At 37.6% G+C, this 14,078-nt stretch overlaps 1 protein-coding gene across 5 annotated transcripts in view; it reads left to right on the forward strand.

Moving 5' to 3' along the window:
• Positions 1–14,078, forward strand: part of Kiaa1328 (KIAA1328 ortholog) — a 284,149-nt gene that overhangs the window by 187,070 nt on the left and 83,001 nt on the right. For all 5 annotated transcript variants that reach the window (XM_028867149.2, XM_028867152.2, XM_037197016.1 and 2 more), the window contains one exon: positions 5,644–5,751. In XM_028867149.2, coding sequence (XP_028722982.2) covers positions 5,644–5,751 — 108 coding nt within the window. The remainder of the gene's footprint in view (positions 1–5,643; positions 5,752–14,078) is intronic.

Here is a 14,078-nt window from a genome sequence, read left to right on the forward strand (position 1 = left end):
CTTATAACTAGTTCTAATGAACATACTCACATTTATACTTTCTTCTTTTTCTATTAAAAAGTAACCTTTTTTAATTTTTCATTGTGTATTTCATAGCATGTGGTAGTGTATTACATAAGGACATTTTTATACAAGTACATGTGTGTGTGCTGATCATATTCACTCTCTGTACCTTCCTTTTTATTTATTTTCACTGGGTGCTGGGGTCAATCCCAGGGCTTGTGTTCTGTATAGATCTTTACCCTGATTATTCTTCCCTTAGCAATCATCTCCTTAGAACTGGGTTTCAAACGCTGGGTTGCTGTTTGCTGTTTTATACTATTCAGTATGCATTTTACATTCATATGCATAAAGTTTACTGTTTAATTGAAGAAAAGTAGTAATAAATCAGATATAAGTATATTTAAAATCCTAAAATGTAGCCTTTATGTTCTTTAAAGAATAATGAATTGCAAATTTCCCAAGGGAAATCCCTCTGTCTCCTTGCTTGTTGCCTTCTTGGTCACCATCCTCTATAGATTCTTATAAGATACACTCATCTCTTTATAATACTAGCTGAGAAAAAAGACCTAAGAAATAGAGTTTTTGAGGAAAATCTTGTATGTGTATATATTTTTAAACTATACATATTCATAGTTACTTTTAAACTTTATTTGAAATAATTATAAGTTCATGAGTACTTTTAAAAATGTTACAGAGATATTCCAGATGCCCTTCACCAATGGCTGCATGTTACATAATTCAGAAACTAGTGAATTAACATTAGTTCAGTGTGTATGATTATCTGCTGCTGCTTTTTTTTTTTCTTCAATTGTCTAGTGCTGATGAAGAACACAAACTGTTTCGTCATTATGAAGATTCGAAGATTCGGTATATTTAGGAGTTCTTGAACCTTTTTTTTTTTTTTTTTTTTTTTTTTTTTTTTTTTGTATCGCTTTTTGAGCCCCACCATGTTCCTTCCTTAAACTTCATGTACAGAAATGTAATTTTTTTGTTATGGTCCCTGAGATCTGATCCTGGGAGCTGCTGCTGCTTTTCTTTGCCCTGTGTTATTCCTCTTCAGCTCTAGTCAAGTGTCTGACTCTCCTTTTTGGCCTCTTAGTCATAATTAACAATAATCTTGTGAGGTTTGTTTTCTTTCCATTTTTGCTGAATTTTTTTTTTCTTATCTCAGATGAGCATGTTTCCAAAGTACAGTTTCTGCCTTGTTTTTATTTATGTCTTCTGTTTCTTTTTAGAGATTTTCTGCCTTTCGATTTCTTTCAAGGCTATTCAGAAGTGTTCTTTGTGTCTGGGATTAAAGGTGCTATCCTGCAATTAACTTTGTAGACCAGACTGGCCTCAAACTCACAGACATCCGCCTGCCTCTGCCTCCCCAGTGCTGGGATTAAAGGCGCATACCACCATGCCGGGCCACACTTTTTGTTTCTTAAACTCTAAAGATTTCTGTCTTCTGGAAAACTCTACAAAAATAGTTTGAGCTCCCTCATGGATCCATTCTCTCTATCCTAATTTTCCTTTTCAGCGGACTGTTTATTTCCCATATTCAGAATTCCTCTCCTCAGATTATCATGTGATTTAATCAATTCTATTGCAGGGATGACTATTACCCTAGGTCGTTACCATCCGTAGTGTTGGAAAATCCTCAGTGTTTTCTCCTCAAGTGCTTTCGGTCTTGTTGATCAGGACTTGTAAACATATACAACCCATGAAACAGCGCCCAGGCACAGTCCTGTCCGTCTTCAGACCTCATCTTACTGGCCTCTGCTGCCTTCAGCATCTGTTAAAGGGCTTTGTGGTTCTGAGTCTTGGCCATCCCAGTTCTGCCATTTCATTTGCTGTTTGTAGCTCTGACTATAAAACAAAATTCTCCCAAGTCAAGAAGTTCTTGATCAGAAGCTTCAAGTGAGGTGCCCAGATTAAACAGTCACTTCAGATAATGGGATGGAGGCTTTTTAAGACAGATTCTGCCTGTGGCCCAAGCTAGCCCAAACCTGTGTTTTCTCCTGCCTCCTCCCAGGTGCTGAGGTTACAGCTTTGACCACACCTGGCTGAAGACATTTTTAACTAGAGAAGGTTCTCTCTTCCTGCTTGGTTAGCTGGGATGGGCCAGAAGTGAGGGCCTTGATTTATCTGTTTAATCAATATCACAATTCACATTTCTAGGCCAAAAGTCAGCCTACTCTCTGGCCTGCTTTTCAGATTCTGGCAGTTTTATCACTTAAGAGTTATCTGAAAGTCTGCCCAGTAGGGTCATAAACCAAAAATATCTGTGGTGAATGAACCCTCCTAATACAGTGCCTTTATTTTACCACTTCTGAATTTTAAAAACTGATAAAAAATTATTTCTAGATTAGCTACTGCTGATCATCCTCTTTTGCAGAGCTTTCTATGATTTGCAGTTATCTCTGTACCCATTTGCCCCATTTTTCCTAAGAAATGTTTTTCTCTGAAAATGTATCTGGTTGAAACCCTTTCCATATACTATTCATCGTTCTTTCTCAAGCCATACCTTCTCGTCTGGTTTAAATATGTTTGCTTTCCTTTCCCAGTTATCTACACCTTACTTAGTTTTAGGTCTGGTTTCTTTCTCACTGGGTTCTTTAAGTTATGGGATATATACAAAAGAGCATCATAGTATATTTTGTATAATATAGTCTATAACTCAGTTCAATTTTCATTGTTTTAGAAAGGTATTTATTATTTTTGCCCAAAACTATGTGGGGAGAATACCTAGATGAATAAAACCTGATCTCTTTCAGTGTGTTATGCACAGTCTCACACACTAATTTATACATAATATGGACTATTGTATATCTTTACTGAATTTGTAATTTAAATGGTCAGATAACTCAGTTCAATTACAGTAATAAATTAATACTGGCTATGCATACAGCATTATTTATTGTGCCTAGGATATTCAGGAAATGTATTGGAAAGACACTCTATAATTGAATACCAAATGAGTAGCATAGAATTAAAGAAGTTAAAGTAGTTCAGAGTTTGGGGATGAGACTTTCCCATTGAAATGCATTTGGGAAGACAATAACACTTACTAATTCTGATTTATAATTGATTCTTCCACCTTGAGATTACATAGTCAATGCTTTCAGAAAGTCTTGCTTTGTGAGTCCTTTCTAAATTGGTCAAAGAAGATTTATCCAGAACACAATTGATTGCAGTGCCAAGAACCGCCGTACATTCTTTTGGAAATAAGAGTAAAGTAGTGCATTTGTAATGAGTAATGTCAAAGCTCTTTATAAATATTTGTCTTTGTCTCTGGCATTTAGAGTACACATAATGTATACCTAGCTATGAAAAATGTACCACCTTCACCACTTAAAAATGTATCACCTTGGGCAGAAGCTATTCTGACTGCTGCTGTTACTATTTTTCATACTCCTTTCTCATAATTGCCTGATTTTAGCATTTTATACCTTCATTTACTAATGACTTGCATGTCACTACACAGTAATAATACTGCAAATTCCATCTCTCTGTATATCACCATGTGTAGTTACAGTTAAAAGAATGTCTTTTGATGGTGACAAATACTATGTTCATGGTGATTTTACAAAACACATAATAGTTTTATTTCATAGTTTTTGTTTGTTTGGCTGGTTGGTTTGGTTTTTCGAGATAAGTTTTCTCTGTGTAACAGTCCTGGCCATCCTGGAATTCTCTTTGTAGACCAACCTGGCCTCAAACTCTCAGAGATTCACCTGCTTCTGCCTCCTGCATGCTGGAATTAAAGGCATACACCACCACCACCCGGCTTTTATTTCATAGTCAAAGAATATACATATAACCAAAGAACATTTTCTGAAAGACTGAAGGAATGGACATTAGGCATCACATATTTGTTGTCAGTGATTGATCCCTGAACTCTAGATAGTAGGTTTTTGTGCTGCTGTTTTCAACACCCTTCCCTTCTCAGTACATACAAGGATGGTCTTAATCTCTGTAGATAACATACCTTCTGTCTTAGGTTTTCTATTGTTGCGATAAAACACCATGAACAAAAGCAAGTTGGGGAGGAAAGGTTTATTTCATCTTAGATTTCCAGGTAAATAGTTCATCACTAAGGGAAGTGAGGGCAGGAATTAAGCCAGGTAGGAACCAAAGCAGAAGCCATAGAGGAATTCTGCTTACTCACTTTCTCCCATGTTTTGCCCAGCTTTCTTATAACCCAGGACCACCAACACTGAGGGGAACTGCCCATAGTGAGTTGGACCCTTTCACATCAATCATTAATCAAGAAAGTGCCCATAGGCCAGTCTGGTTGGGGACATTCTCAATGGAGGTTCCCTTTTCCCAAATGACTGTAGCTAGGTCAAGTTGACAAAAGAAATTAACCAGGAGACCTAGTTCTATTTTTGTCTGTGGCCTAAAGAAAATATGTTGTCACTGATATCCCAGCTTTTTGAAGTGTCAACATGAGTAGTTGGGTACAGAGTCAATAATAATACTTGAGAGTTGCAAGAGTTTTTATTTAGACCAGGGTGACTTGAATGGCTTCTATTTAAAGTGTTTCCTCAAAAGGCTCATATGTTGGAGACTCAGTCACAAGTGCAATGTTGAGAGATAGAGCTTAAGGGAAATGATTGGCTCATGAGGACACTTGTCTAATCAAGTAATTGAGCCAATGGAATAATCCATTAACTCATCAATGAGTTAATCTTTTCCATTAAAGCTATTGATAATTTATAATTTGTACCATTATTATGAAGTGGTAAAATCTACAAGGCAGGCCTGCTTGGGGGACTAGCTCACCAATGTGTGCCTTTGATGAGAATGTCTTGTCACTCTTTGCTTCCAGGCTGACATGAGTTGAGCAGCTTTTCTCTGTTATGCTCTTCTGCCTCACCTCAGGCCCACAGAAATAGAGCCAACCTATTATAAGCTGGAACCTCAGAAACCATGAGTCCACTAAATCCTTCCTCCATTAATTTATTTACCCAGGTATTTGTAACAGGAATGAAAATTGGGATGGCTAATGTTGGTTGTTGACATGACAGGGTGTAGAAGCACACAAAACAAGCCGCCAGGCATGCCTGTGAGGGATTATCCTGATTAGCTTGATTGAGGTAGGAAGAGCAAACTCTAAATGTGGGTAGATGGTTCTCTGAGCTCAAGTCCTAGGTTACATAAAAGGAGGAAGGCTAGCTGACGTCTTGCATTCATCTTCTGCTTCCTGACCACAAGTGCAATGTGACCAGCTGCTTCAAGGTCTTACTTTCAGGTCCTCCCCATTGTGATGGGCTACACCATCAAACTGTGAGCCAAACAAACTCTTTCTCCCTCAGGCTTTTTTTGTCTAACGTTTTAACACAGCAACTGCAAAAGTAACTAACACAGTGAGCAAAGCATTCAGCAATGAATAGCTGGAAGCTTTCACCTTTTGGAACTGAGACATAAAGTGCTCTGAAAACATTTACAATCCTGAGTTTTTCCATTATGTTCTAACCAGCTCAATCTTCCCGCATGTGTCCATAAAGAAAATTTGATGGGCTTACTTAATGTGTATTTAGGAAGTTGTGTGTGTGTGTGTGTGTGTGTGTGTGTGTGTGTGTGTGTGTGTGTGTGTGTGTGTTGAGCCTGTCAGTGCTTTGGGATTAGAAATTCTTAAATTTATTTTTACAGGTTAAGGACTCAAGCTGTATTTAAGTCTCGAGAACTGGTTGCTGATAACGAATTTACTAAACCCCAAGAACTCGATCTCGATGTGAATGGTAGTGACTCTGGACCAAGGTAAACCTGAGGGTGGGGGATGGCAAAATACTAAGAATATACATTTTTAGAATGTATTTGACAATCGTTTATAGCTTTATGTTCATCATTAATTTTAAAAAACTGTTGATAATGGTAGTATTGTTGAGGCAAGGTCTCAACTGGCTCAGGCTAACCTTGAGCTCATTATATGACCTAGATTGGCCTTAAACTTCTGTTCCTCCTACCTCTTCCACCAAGACACAGAGGTCATGTGTATGAGCTACATGCCTGGTTTCTTATTACTATTTTTGATCACTTAAAACTACATACATTCTCATTCTATAATTTTGAAAAAAATTGAAAAGAATAAAATTCATTCACAATTCTACCTCTCAGAAACAATCTTTAAGCCATTTTTATTTGTATTCATAATTATTGTGTTCTATATTGAGTAATAAAGATTATACTTATACAGAATTTTATTTATTCACCCTTTTCTGGTATCATTTAATACTTTGTAAGCTGTGTTAGTTTAGTCAGCAAATATTGATTGTGTAGCTATTATGTAGCTACTGTATGCCCCACTATTTCTTTATTAGCCTATTCTACATTTACTACCATTTTAAATTTGATGTAATTTCATTACTGATCTTTTTGTAATTCATACTCTATGAAAACTATTTGAACCTTGTCTTTCCATGAATTATCGTAAACATTAGTGCTGCTGTAGATTCGTTAGCCTTCTAAACCCTATTTTGTACTGAGTAAAACAGTATACTTCTATAGTTATGAAACTTTCTTCAGTCCAAAGAAATATACCTTTTGCAGTCTATTGGGTCTATTTTTGTGTGGCCTCTTCCTAGAACTTGAGTTAAAATTCAGGTGCTGAATTTCTTAGAATTTCATTTCATTGCCTCTTTTTCCTCCTCTCCTATTTCTACTAGTCAGCTTTATCTTTCCCTCTAGTTCCTAAGAAACTTTCTGTATTTTATCTATCAGTGCTTCTGTTGGATTTTATGGTTGCTGTAATTCTTAATGTTCTTCAAATGTGCCTTTAAAAAATATTCACCCATTCTTGTTTTATATGTGTCATATTTCTCATAACTCTGAAGATATTTATAGTAGGTTTTGAAGCTGCTTCTGTTCCTGGTACATTATTTTGTTTTCAACAAGTTCAAGTTTGTTTTGTCCACACATGTCTAGTAAGCCACTATTGTTTCTAAGCAGAAGCAGTAAACAGCTGTTAAAAGCTTTTGATGTGTGTCAATCAAGTTTGTCAACTCCTGTGTTCCCTATGGTTAGGTAGAAGCCACAGGGACTCCTGCCTGTCTCCACCCCTACGTCTGTTCTCTTGGGTAGTCAGTTCTCCTAAGGATAAACTGTAGAACTACTGTCTCCACCCCTAGGTCTGTTCTCTTGGGTAGTCAGTTCTCCTAAGGATAAACTGTAGAACTACTGTCTCCACCCCTAGGTCTGTTCTCTTGGGTAGTCAGTTCTCCTAAGGATAAACTGTAGAACTACTGTCTCCACCCCTAGGTCTGTTCTCTTGGGTAGTCAGTTCTCCTAAGGATAAACTGTAGAACTACTGTCTCCACCCCTAGGTCTGTTCTCTTGGGTAGTCAGTTCTCCTAAGGATAAACTGTAGAACTACTGTCTCCACCCCTAGGTCTGTTCTCTTGGGTAGTCAGTTCTCCTAAGGATAAACTGTATAACTAGCTGGGGAAGTTGGATGGGAGCATTTTATGAGCTAAGCTGCTCCTAGTCAGGTTTTCATCACTATGACAAAATACATATAAAAAAAAACTCAAAAGGATGAAGGGATTTTTATTTCAGAGATTTCAGTCTGTGGTGAGTAGGTCTATTGTTTCTGGGTCTGTGGTGAGGCAGAATACCATAGTAGAGAACACTTGGAAAAACAAAGTTGTTTACCTCATGGTAGCCAGGAAGCAGAGAAAGAAAAGGGACCAACATTCCAATATCCCATTCAAGAGTGTGTCCCCAATGCTGTGTTCTACAGCTCATCTGAAGGTACCACCAGCAACTAGAAATCCCTCAGAATATTTAAGATCTAAACTATGCCTGCTGGCAATGTGAGGAGCTCTGTGGGGGAAGATGAGGCTCTTATATATTCTTTCACCTAATATCCCCCAAGTCTAGAGTCATTCTTATGTGTATGCATATGCATGTGTTCATGTGTGTGCGTGCATACAGAGACCAGAGGACAATCTTGGGCTCATCATTCCTTGGGCTCATCTACCTTGTTAATATAGTATTTTATTAGCTCTTTGAGAATGTCATGCAATGCATTTTAATCATATTTACCCTCCTCCTCTCCCCCTAACTCCTTCCAGATCCATCTCCTATTTACCTTGTTTTTGGAAACAGCAATTTCTCTGGCTTGGACCTTGACAGTGGGCTGGCCAGTTAACCTCACCTATTTCCACTTCCCCAGTGCTGGAATTACAAGCATGTGACACCTATCTGGGGATTGTCTTTTATTTGTTTGTTTGTTTATGCTCTTTGCTTTTTACATGGGTGCTAAAGATCCAGCCCAGCAACATTTTACCCACTGATCCGTCTCCCCAGCCAGCAGTCACTTGTCCCACCTTTCTTGAGGCAAACCTCCAGTCTTCACCACTAGATGGAGACAGAGAGATGAGGGCAGCTTGGTGTTTTAAGGCTCGGGCCACTGTCAGCCAGGTGATTGTCTTTTTTTTTTTCCTTTTGGTGGCAGGGGTTGTTTTTTTGTTTGTTTTACTGCATTCCTGCCTGCCCTGAGCCTTTCAGGAATTCTCTGGAAAGGTTCAGCCTTTTCCTTCCCCCCCATAGCAGTCTTTGATTTTTTTTTTCCCCAGTTGGCTCATTGAATTTAACTCTTATCTGCTTTTCAGACTTCTGAGCTTGGTGACATCTTTTACCTGTTGTCACATTTCTAAGCTTGATAAGCTTCAGTCCTTCTCATTCTTTTCCTTTTCTTTCAGAGAAGCTTCAGAAGGGACAGAGTTATGTTTTCAATCAGGCGAGTAAATTGGCTTTCTCATGTTGATTTGAATAATTAAGCAATACTTGGAAATTTAATAAACAGAAAGACAGAATCATATGTAGTTAGCAATTTCCCAATATTCAAATAAGATGACCATTTGTCCGCATTCATTAGTACTCTAGATTTTCATCCCCTGGTGGTTTGTGTAGGGGCCTTGCCATTTTTAGTTGGCTATGTCATAACTCTTTCTATTCCTGTTTTTGGAGGGGGACGCAGGGTCTCACTGTGTGGACTTGGCTGATCTGAAACTCACTATGTGGACCAGGCTGGCCTGGAACACACAGAAATCTCCCTGCCTATGCCTCTCAAGTGGTGAGATTAAAGGTGTATGCCACCGTGCCCAGCCTTTTTATTACTTTGTAGTTTAAAATATTTTTCCTATTAATATTATTTTTATACTTACATGTGGCATAAAACAAAAATATTAGCACGTCAAAACAAGAAAATTAAATACAATTAAAGAAAATTAAATACACCTGTAATCTCATCATCGAGGTACAATCTGATAAAGTCTACATCTGATAAATCAGTATGCTTTACATATTAATAATACATTATGTTTTATAATCTGTCACATATTCAAATCATAATCTTCAAATATTTTAACCTTCATTAAAATTTAAAAATTAATACCTTTTTATCTTACAAATAGTAAGATATTCTCTTGTAAAAAATAAAATGAGGCATATCTAGAAAATATCAGTCTTCTTTTGTTATGTATCTTATTCACTATCCTGTTTTGGTTGAATCAATTATTGGTACCTTGTTATGTAGCTTTCTAAACCTTTCTTAATGCTTATAGACACAGCACGTGTATATACACTTCTGATCAGTCTAAACACATCAGGCCTCCCCACTCCACATAGTACTTAATGATTATCAAGTTTTTAGATAGACAGCTGTAGTAAGCAAATACTCCTCCCCCAAAAGGGGTTTGTGAGATGGCTCTGTGCATAAAGGTTCTTGATTCCAAAACCTGAGTTCCATCCCAGGGAATCTACACGGTAGAAGGACAGAACCAATTCCTGAAAGCTGTCCTCTAACCTCCACACTGTGGCATGCACACTCTCTCTAAATAATAAATAAACAAACATAAAGAATAATTCTTCCCCAACGGTGTTCATGCTCAAGATCACTGGAACCTCTGAATCTGTTGCTTCATGTGGCAAAGAGGCTTTGCAGGTATGATTAAAGGATTAAACCCTGACATGGGGAGATGACTTTGGATTCTCCTAATGGGCCCAGTCTAATTACTGGAGTCCTTAAGTGTGGAAAATCTTTATGTGCTGGTTCAGACACATGGGGGAAAAGGAGGGTGGAGATTATAAATATGGAAATGACTCAACCTGCTCTTGCTGGCTTTAAAGATGGGGGAAAGAGAACACAGACTAAGGAATTCAAGTAGAAGAATAAGAACAGACCTTATCTGACAGCCAGCAAGGAAACAGCACCCTCAGTGAACAAGGAGATGCCCTGTTGACACATGAACATTACCTGCGTCAGACCCCATCAGACTTCTGAGTCACAAAACTAAAGTAATAAGTCATTTTATTTAATCTAATTAATTCGTGGTAAGTTCTTGAATAGTGAATAGAGAACAACTACAAGTGCCACTTCCTTATTTATAAGTGCGTAACAGTCTATGGTCTCTATAGGCAACTTAGCTGGTGAGTTTCTATCACCAAGCATTCAAGTTATTTCATGTTCTTTAATATTGTACACAATGATAAGGTAAGCATGATGGAACATATGTTCTTGTGTTCTGGTAATTTGTTTTTCTTTTACTGAAAATAGATTTTTTTCATACAATATCTTGATTACAGTTTCCCCTCCCTCTACTCCTTCTAGTTCCTCCCTGCCTCCCTTCCATTCAGATCCATACCTTTTCTGTGTCATTAGAAACAGGCATCTAAGGAATAATCATAAAATAAAAAATAAAGAAATCAGAATATGACAAAACAACCAAACAAGAAAAGCAGCCAAAGTAGAAACAGAAGAAATAAACATAAATGCAGAGACCCACACCACACATTTGTACACTCAGGAATCATATAAAAGCCCAAACTGGAAGCCATAAGAAGCCAAAAAGAACCTGTAAGGTAGAAAGAAAAAACAAAAAACAAAACAAACAAACACCCTCACCTAATATTGTGAGACAAAGAACCTTCAAAGATGCTGTTTGTATTGCTCATCAACTGCTGGGCATAGGCCCTACCCTTAAGGGTGGTTTGTTTTCCCAGTGAGACTCCCTTGGAGAAAAGTAATTTTTCATAAGCAAGTGACTATCAATTGGAGATAGCTTCTGGGTTAGGGATGGGTGGTGTGTCCACTTCTCTCAGCTCTAGGGCCCTGGTCTGGTACAGACCCATGCAGGCCCTGTGCATGCTGCCAGTCTCTGTGAGTTTGTATGTGTGCCAGCTCTGTTGTGTCTATAAGGCCTTGATTCCTTGATGTCCTCAATTCCATATGGCTCTTTTGCTTTCTGCCTCCTCTTCCACAGAGTTCCCTGAGCCCTAAGGGTAGGGATTTGATGGAAATATCCCTTATAGGGTTGAATATTCCAAGATCTCTCACTCTCTGCAAATTGTCTGGCCGTGGGTCTCTATATTTGTTCCCATCTGCTGCAAGAGGAATCTTCTCTAACAATGGCTGAGCAAGGCACACATATATGAGTGTAACATAGTGTCATTAGCAATCATTGTATTGCTGCATTCCTTTAACAGAACAATAGTATTTATATTTCCCATAAGCCTCTGAACTATCAATCTCAAGTTCTTGGCTACCCTAACAGTATCTGGTATCAGTTCCATCTCATGCGTTGGGCCTTAAATCAGATATTGGTTACAAAAAAAGGAAGGGAAGAAATCAAAATATCTTTATTTTCGGATGATATGATAGTATACATAGTATACATAAGTGACCCTAAAAGTTCCACTAGTAAACAGTGGAACACACTGAACAGCTGGTAAACACACTCAGCAACATAGCTGAATACAAAACTAGCACACAAAAATCAACAGCCTTCCTTTATACAAATGACAAACAGACTGAGAAAGAAATCAGCGAAATAACACCTTTCACAATAACCTCAAATTTATAGAAAATATCTTTGGAGTAGCTCTAAGCAAGGGAGAGACTTGAATGATTTAGAACTTTAAGACATCGAAGAAAGAAATTGAAGAAGATATCAGAAGATGGAAAGATCTCTCATGCTCATGGATCAGTAGGATTAATATAGTAAAAATACAATCGTACCAAAAGCAATCTCCAGATTCAGTGTTCTGGTTTGTTTTTAAAGGATAGACTCCTCCAAAATAAAGTTAGCAGGCCAGGGGTAATTTTTATAAGATGCTTTGAATAATTTATTATTGTAAATTATACTTGACAAATTGTTACAGTTTGGATCTGAAATGTACCCCAAAGACTTGTTCTTTGAACCCTGGTTCTCCCTGTACTGTCTTGGTAGGCTTTAGGAATGGGCCCACATGTCATGGTTCCTGTAGTGTAGTTGAAGTTTTCTCCAGTCCTGCCCAGCCCCACAGACCCTGCAGCCGCTTATAAAATAATCACTCAGAAGCTTATATTAATTATAACTGCATAGCAATGGCTCAAGCCTTTTGCTAGCTAGCTCATATCTTAAATTAGCCCATAACTATTAATCTATGTATCGCCACATGTTCTGTGGCTTTACCTGCATCCCATTACATGTTGCTCCTTGGGCGGCTCACTGGCGTCTCTTGACTCAGCCTTCTTCCTGGCTCTCTCTTTGAATTTCTTGCTTGCCTCTAAGCTGCCTTGCCATAGGCCAAATGACTTTATTTATCAACCAATCAGAGCAACACATGTTCACATCCCAGTAGTATCTCCTGTGATGTGAGCGCGTGCCTGCATCCATGAGCTGGACTGAGACTGTGAGCAGAAATCAACCTTTGTCCTTAAGGTGTTTCTGTCAGATACTGCAGTCATAACCATACAGATAACTGGTGCAGCCATGCTAATTCTTTCCTGAAAGTTTGTAGCTATTCAAATTCCCATTTTTGATTTGTGAAAATTTTCCTGACTGGTGGTCAGGTGTATAGTGAATACTCTGAAGACTAGTAAAGCAATGGGCAGGCTTTAAGCTTGGTTTCCAGGCATTATGATGTGTGTGCTCTACAACTTTAAATTGTGAAGCTAGTAAGGGAAGATTATATAGTGCTTCCTAGTATGCCATGATGATGAAAATATAGACTTTTAAAATACTGGCATATAAGAATTAGAAGCAGCTTTAGTAACTGCTTTGACAGTATGATAGTTGTTGGAAAGCCAAGAAGTCTCACTCAGTAGCTCTTAAAATTTTAAATATAACATGAAACTTAAAAAGGAAATGACAATAAATTCTCCCTGACTCAATTGGCTATGGAAATGGTGTTTGTCTCCATTTATCCAGAAAAGGTAGAGCTGCATCAGTCGAGATTACTGTACTGCCTTGAGCAGCCTGCATCATTAGAGCTAGAATGCCTGCTGCTTTTAGAAGACCTAATCACAAACCGTTATGAGAATGACCTTCTTTCTACCTCACAAGCTCTTTGACGTTAATAGGAGAACTCCCTAGATAAAATTTAATTGTAAGCTAAATTTTGTTTATTTGGAAATTTAAATTATCTGAGTATTAAAAGTACTCTGTGTATTTAAAATATCAAACTGACTCAAGTGAGGCATTAAGAATTTGGAACTAAAATAAATGAGATAATGAGAAAGTTAAAAAACATATTTTTTTATAATTAACAGCTCATTTTGAGTTAATTATATACAATTACCAAAATCTAATTGCAATTTCTTTTCTATTATCTGCGGGAAGAATCACAGACAAGGGAGCTTCCATTGCTGCCTTTCTGCATAAATTCCATAGAATGAAAATAAATAATATGCAAAGCCTTAATGACAAATAAGATCAAACCATAGGGCACAGCTGAGCCAAGCCCTTGGAAAGTAATTACCACAGAAAGATGGACTGACTCAATTCACCAGAATCTCTCACTGTTTACAGACCCTTTTTTATTATTTCATTCCTTGGATGTTTGCTTATTTACTGAACAAAGATGACTTTTATAAAGTAGCCATTTTCTAATTAAACTGACTCCTAAATTTCTCACCATTTTTGTACTTTCACATGATGCTAAACACTTTATTAACCAAACTGTTTTACCCATTTATTCAACCAAACACTTTACTAAATACCTACTACTGAAAAAAAATTAAGTAGGGGCTGGGAATGTACCTCAGTAATAGACCATTTGCCTAGTGTACTAAGATTCTGGGTTGGATCCCAGCAGCTAAATAA

This window comes from Peromyscus leucopus, chromosome 19 (genome assembly GCF_004664715.2).
Source record: "Peromyscus leucopus breed LL Stock chromosome 19, UCI_PerLeu_2.1, whole genome shotgun sequence".
NCBI classification, from domain to species: Eukaryota; Metazoa; Chordata; class Mammalia; order Rodentia; family Cricetidae; genus Peromyscus; species Peromyscus leucopus.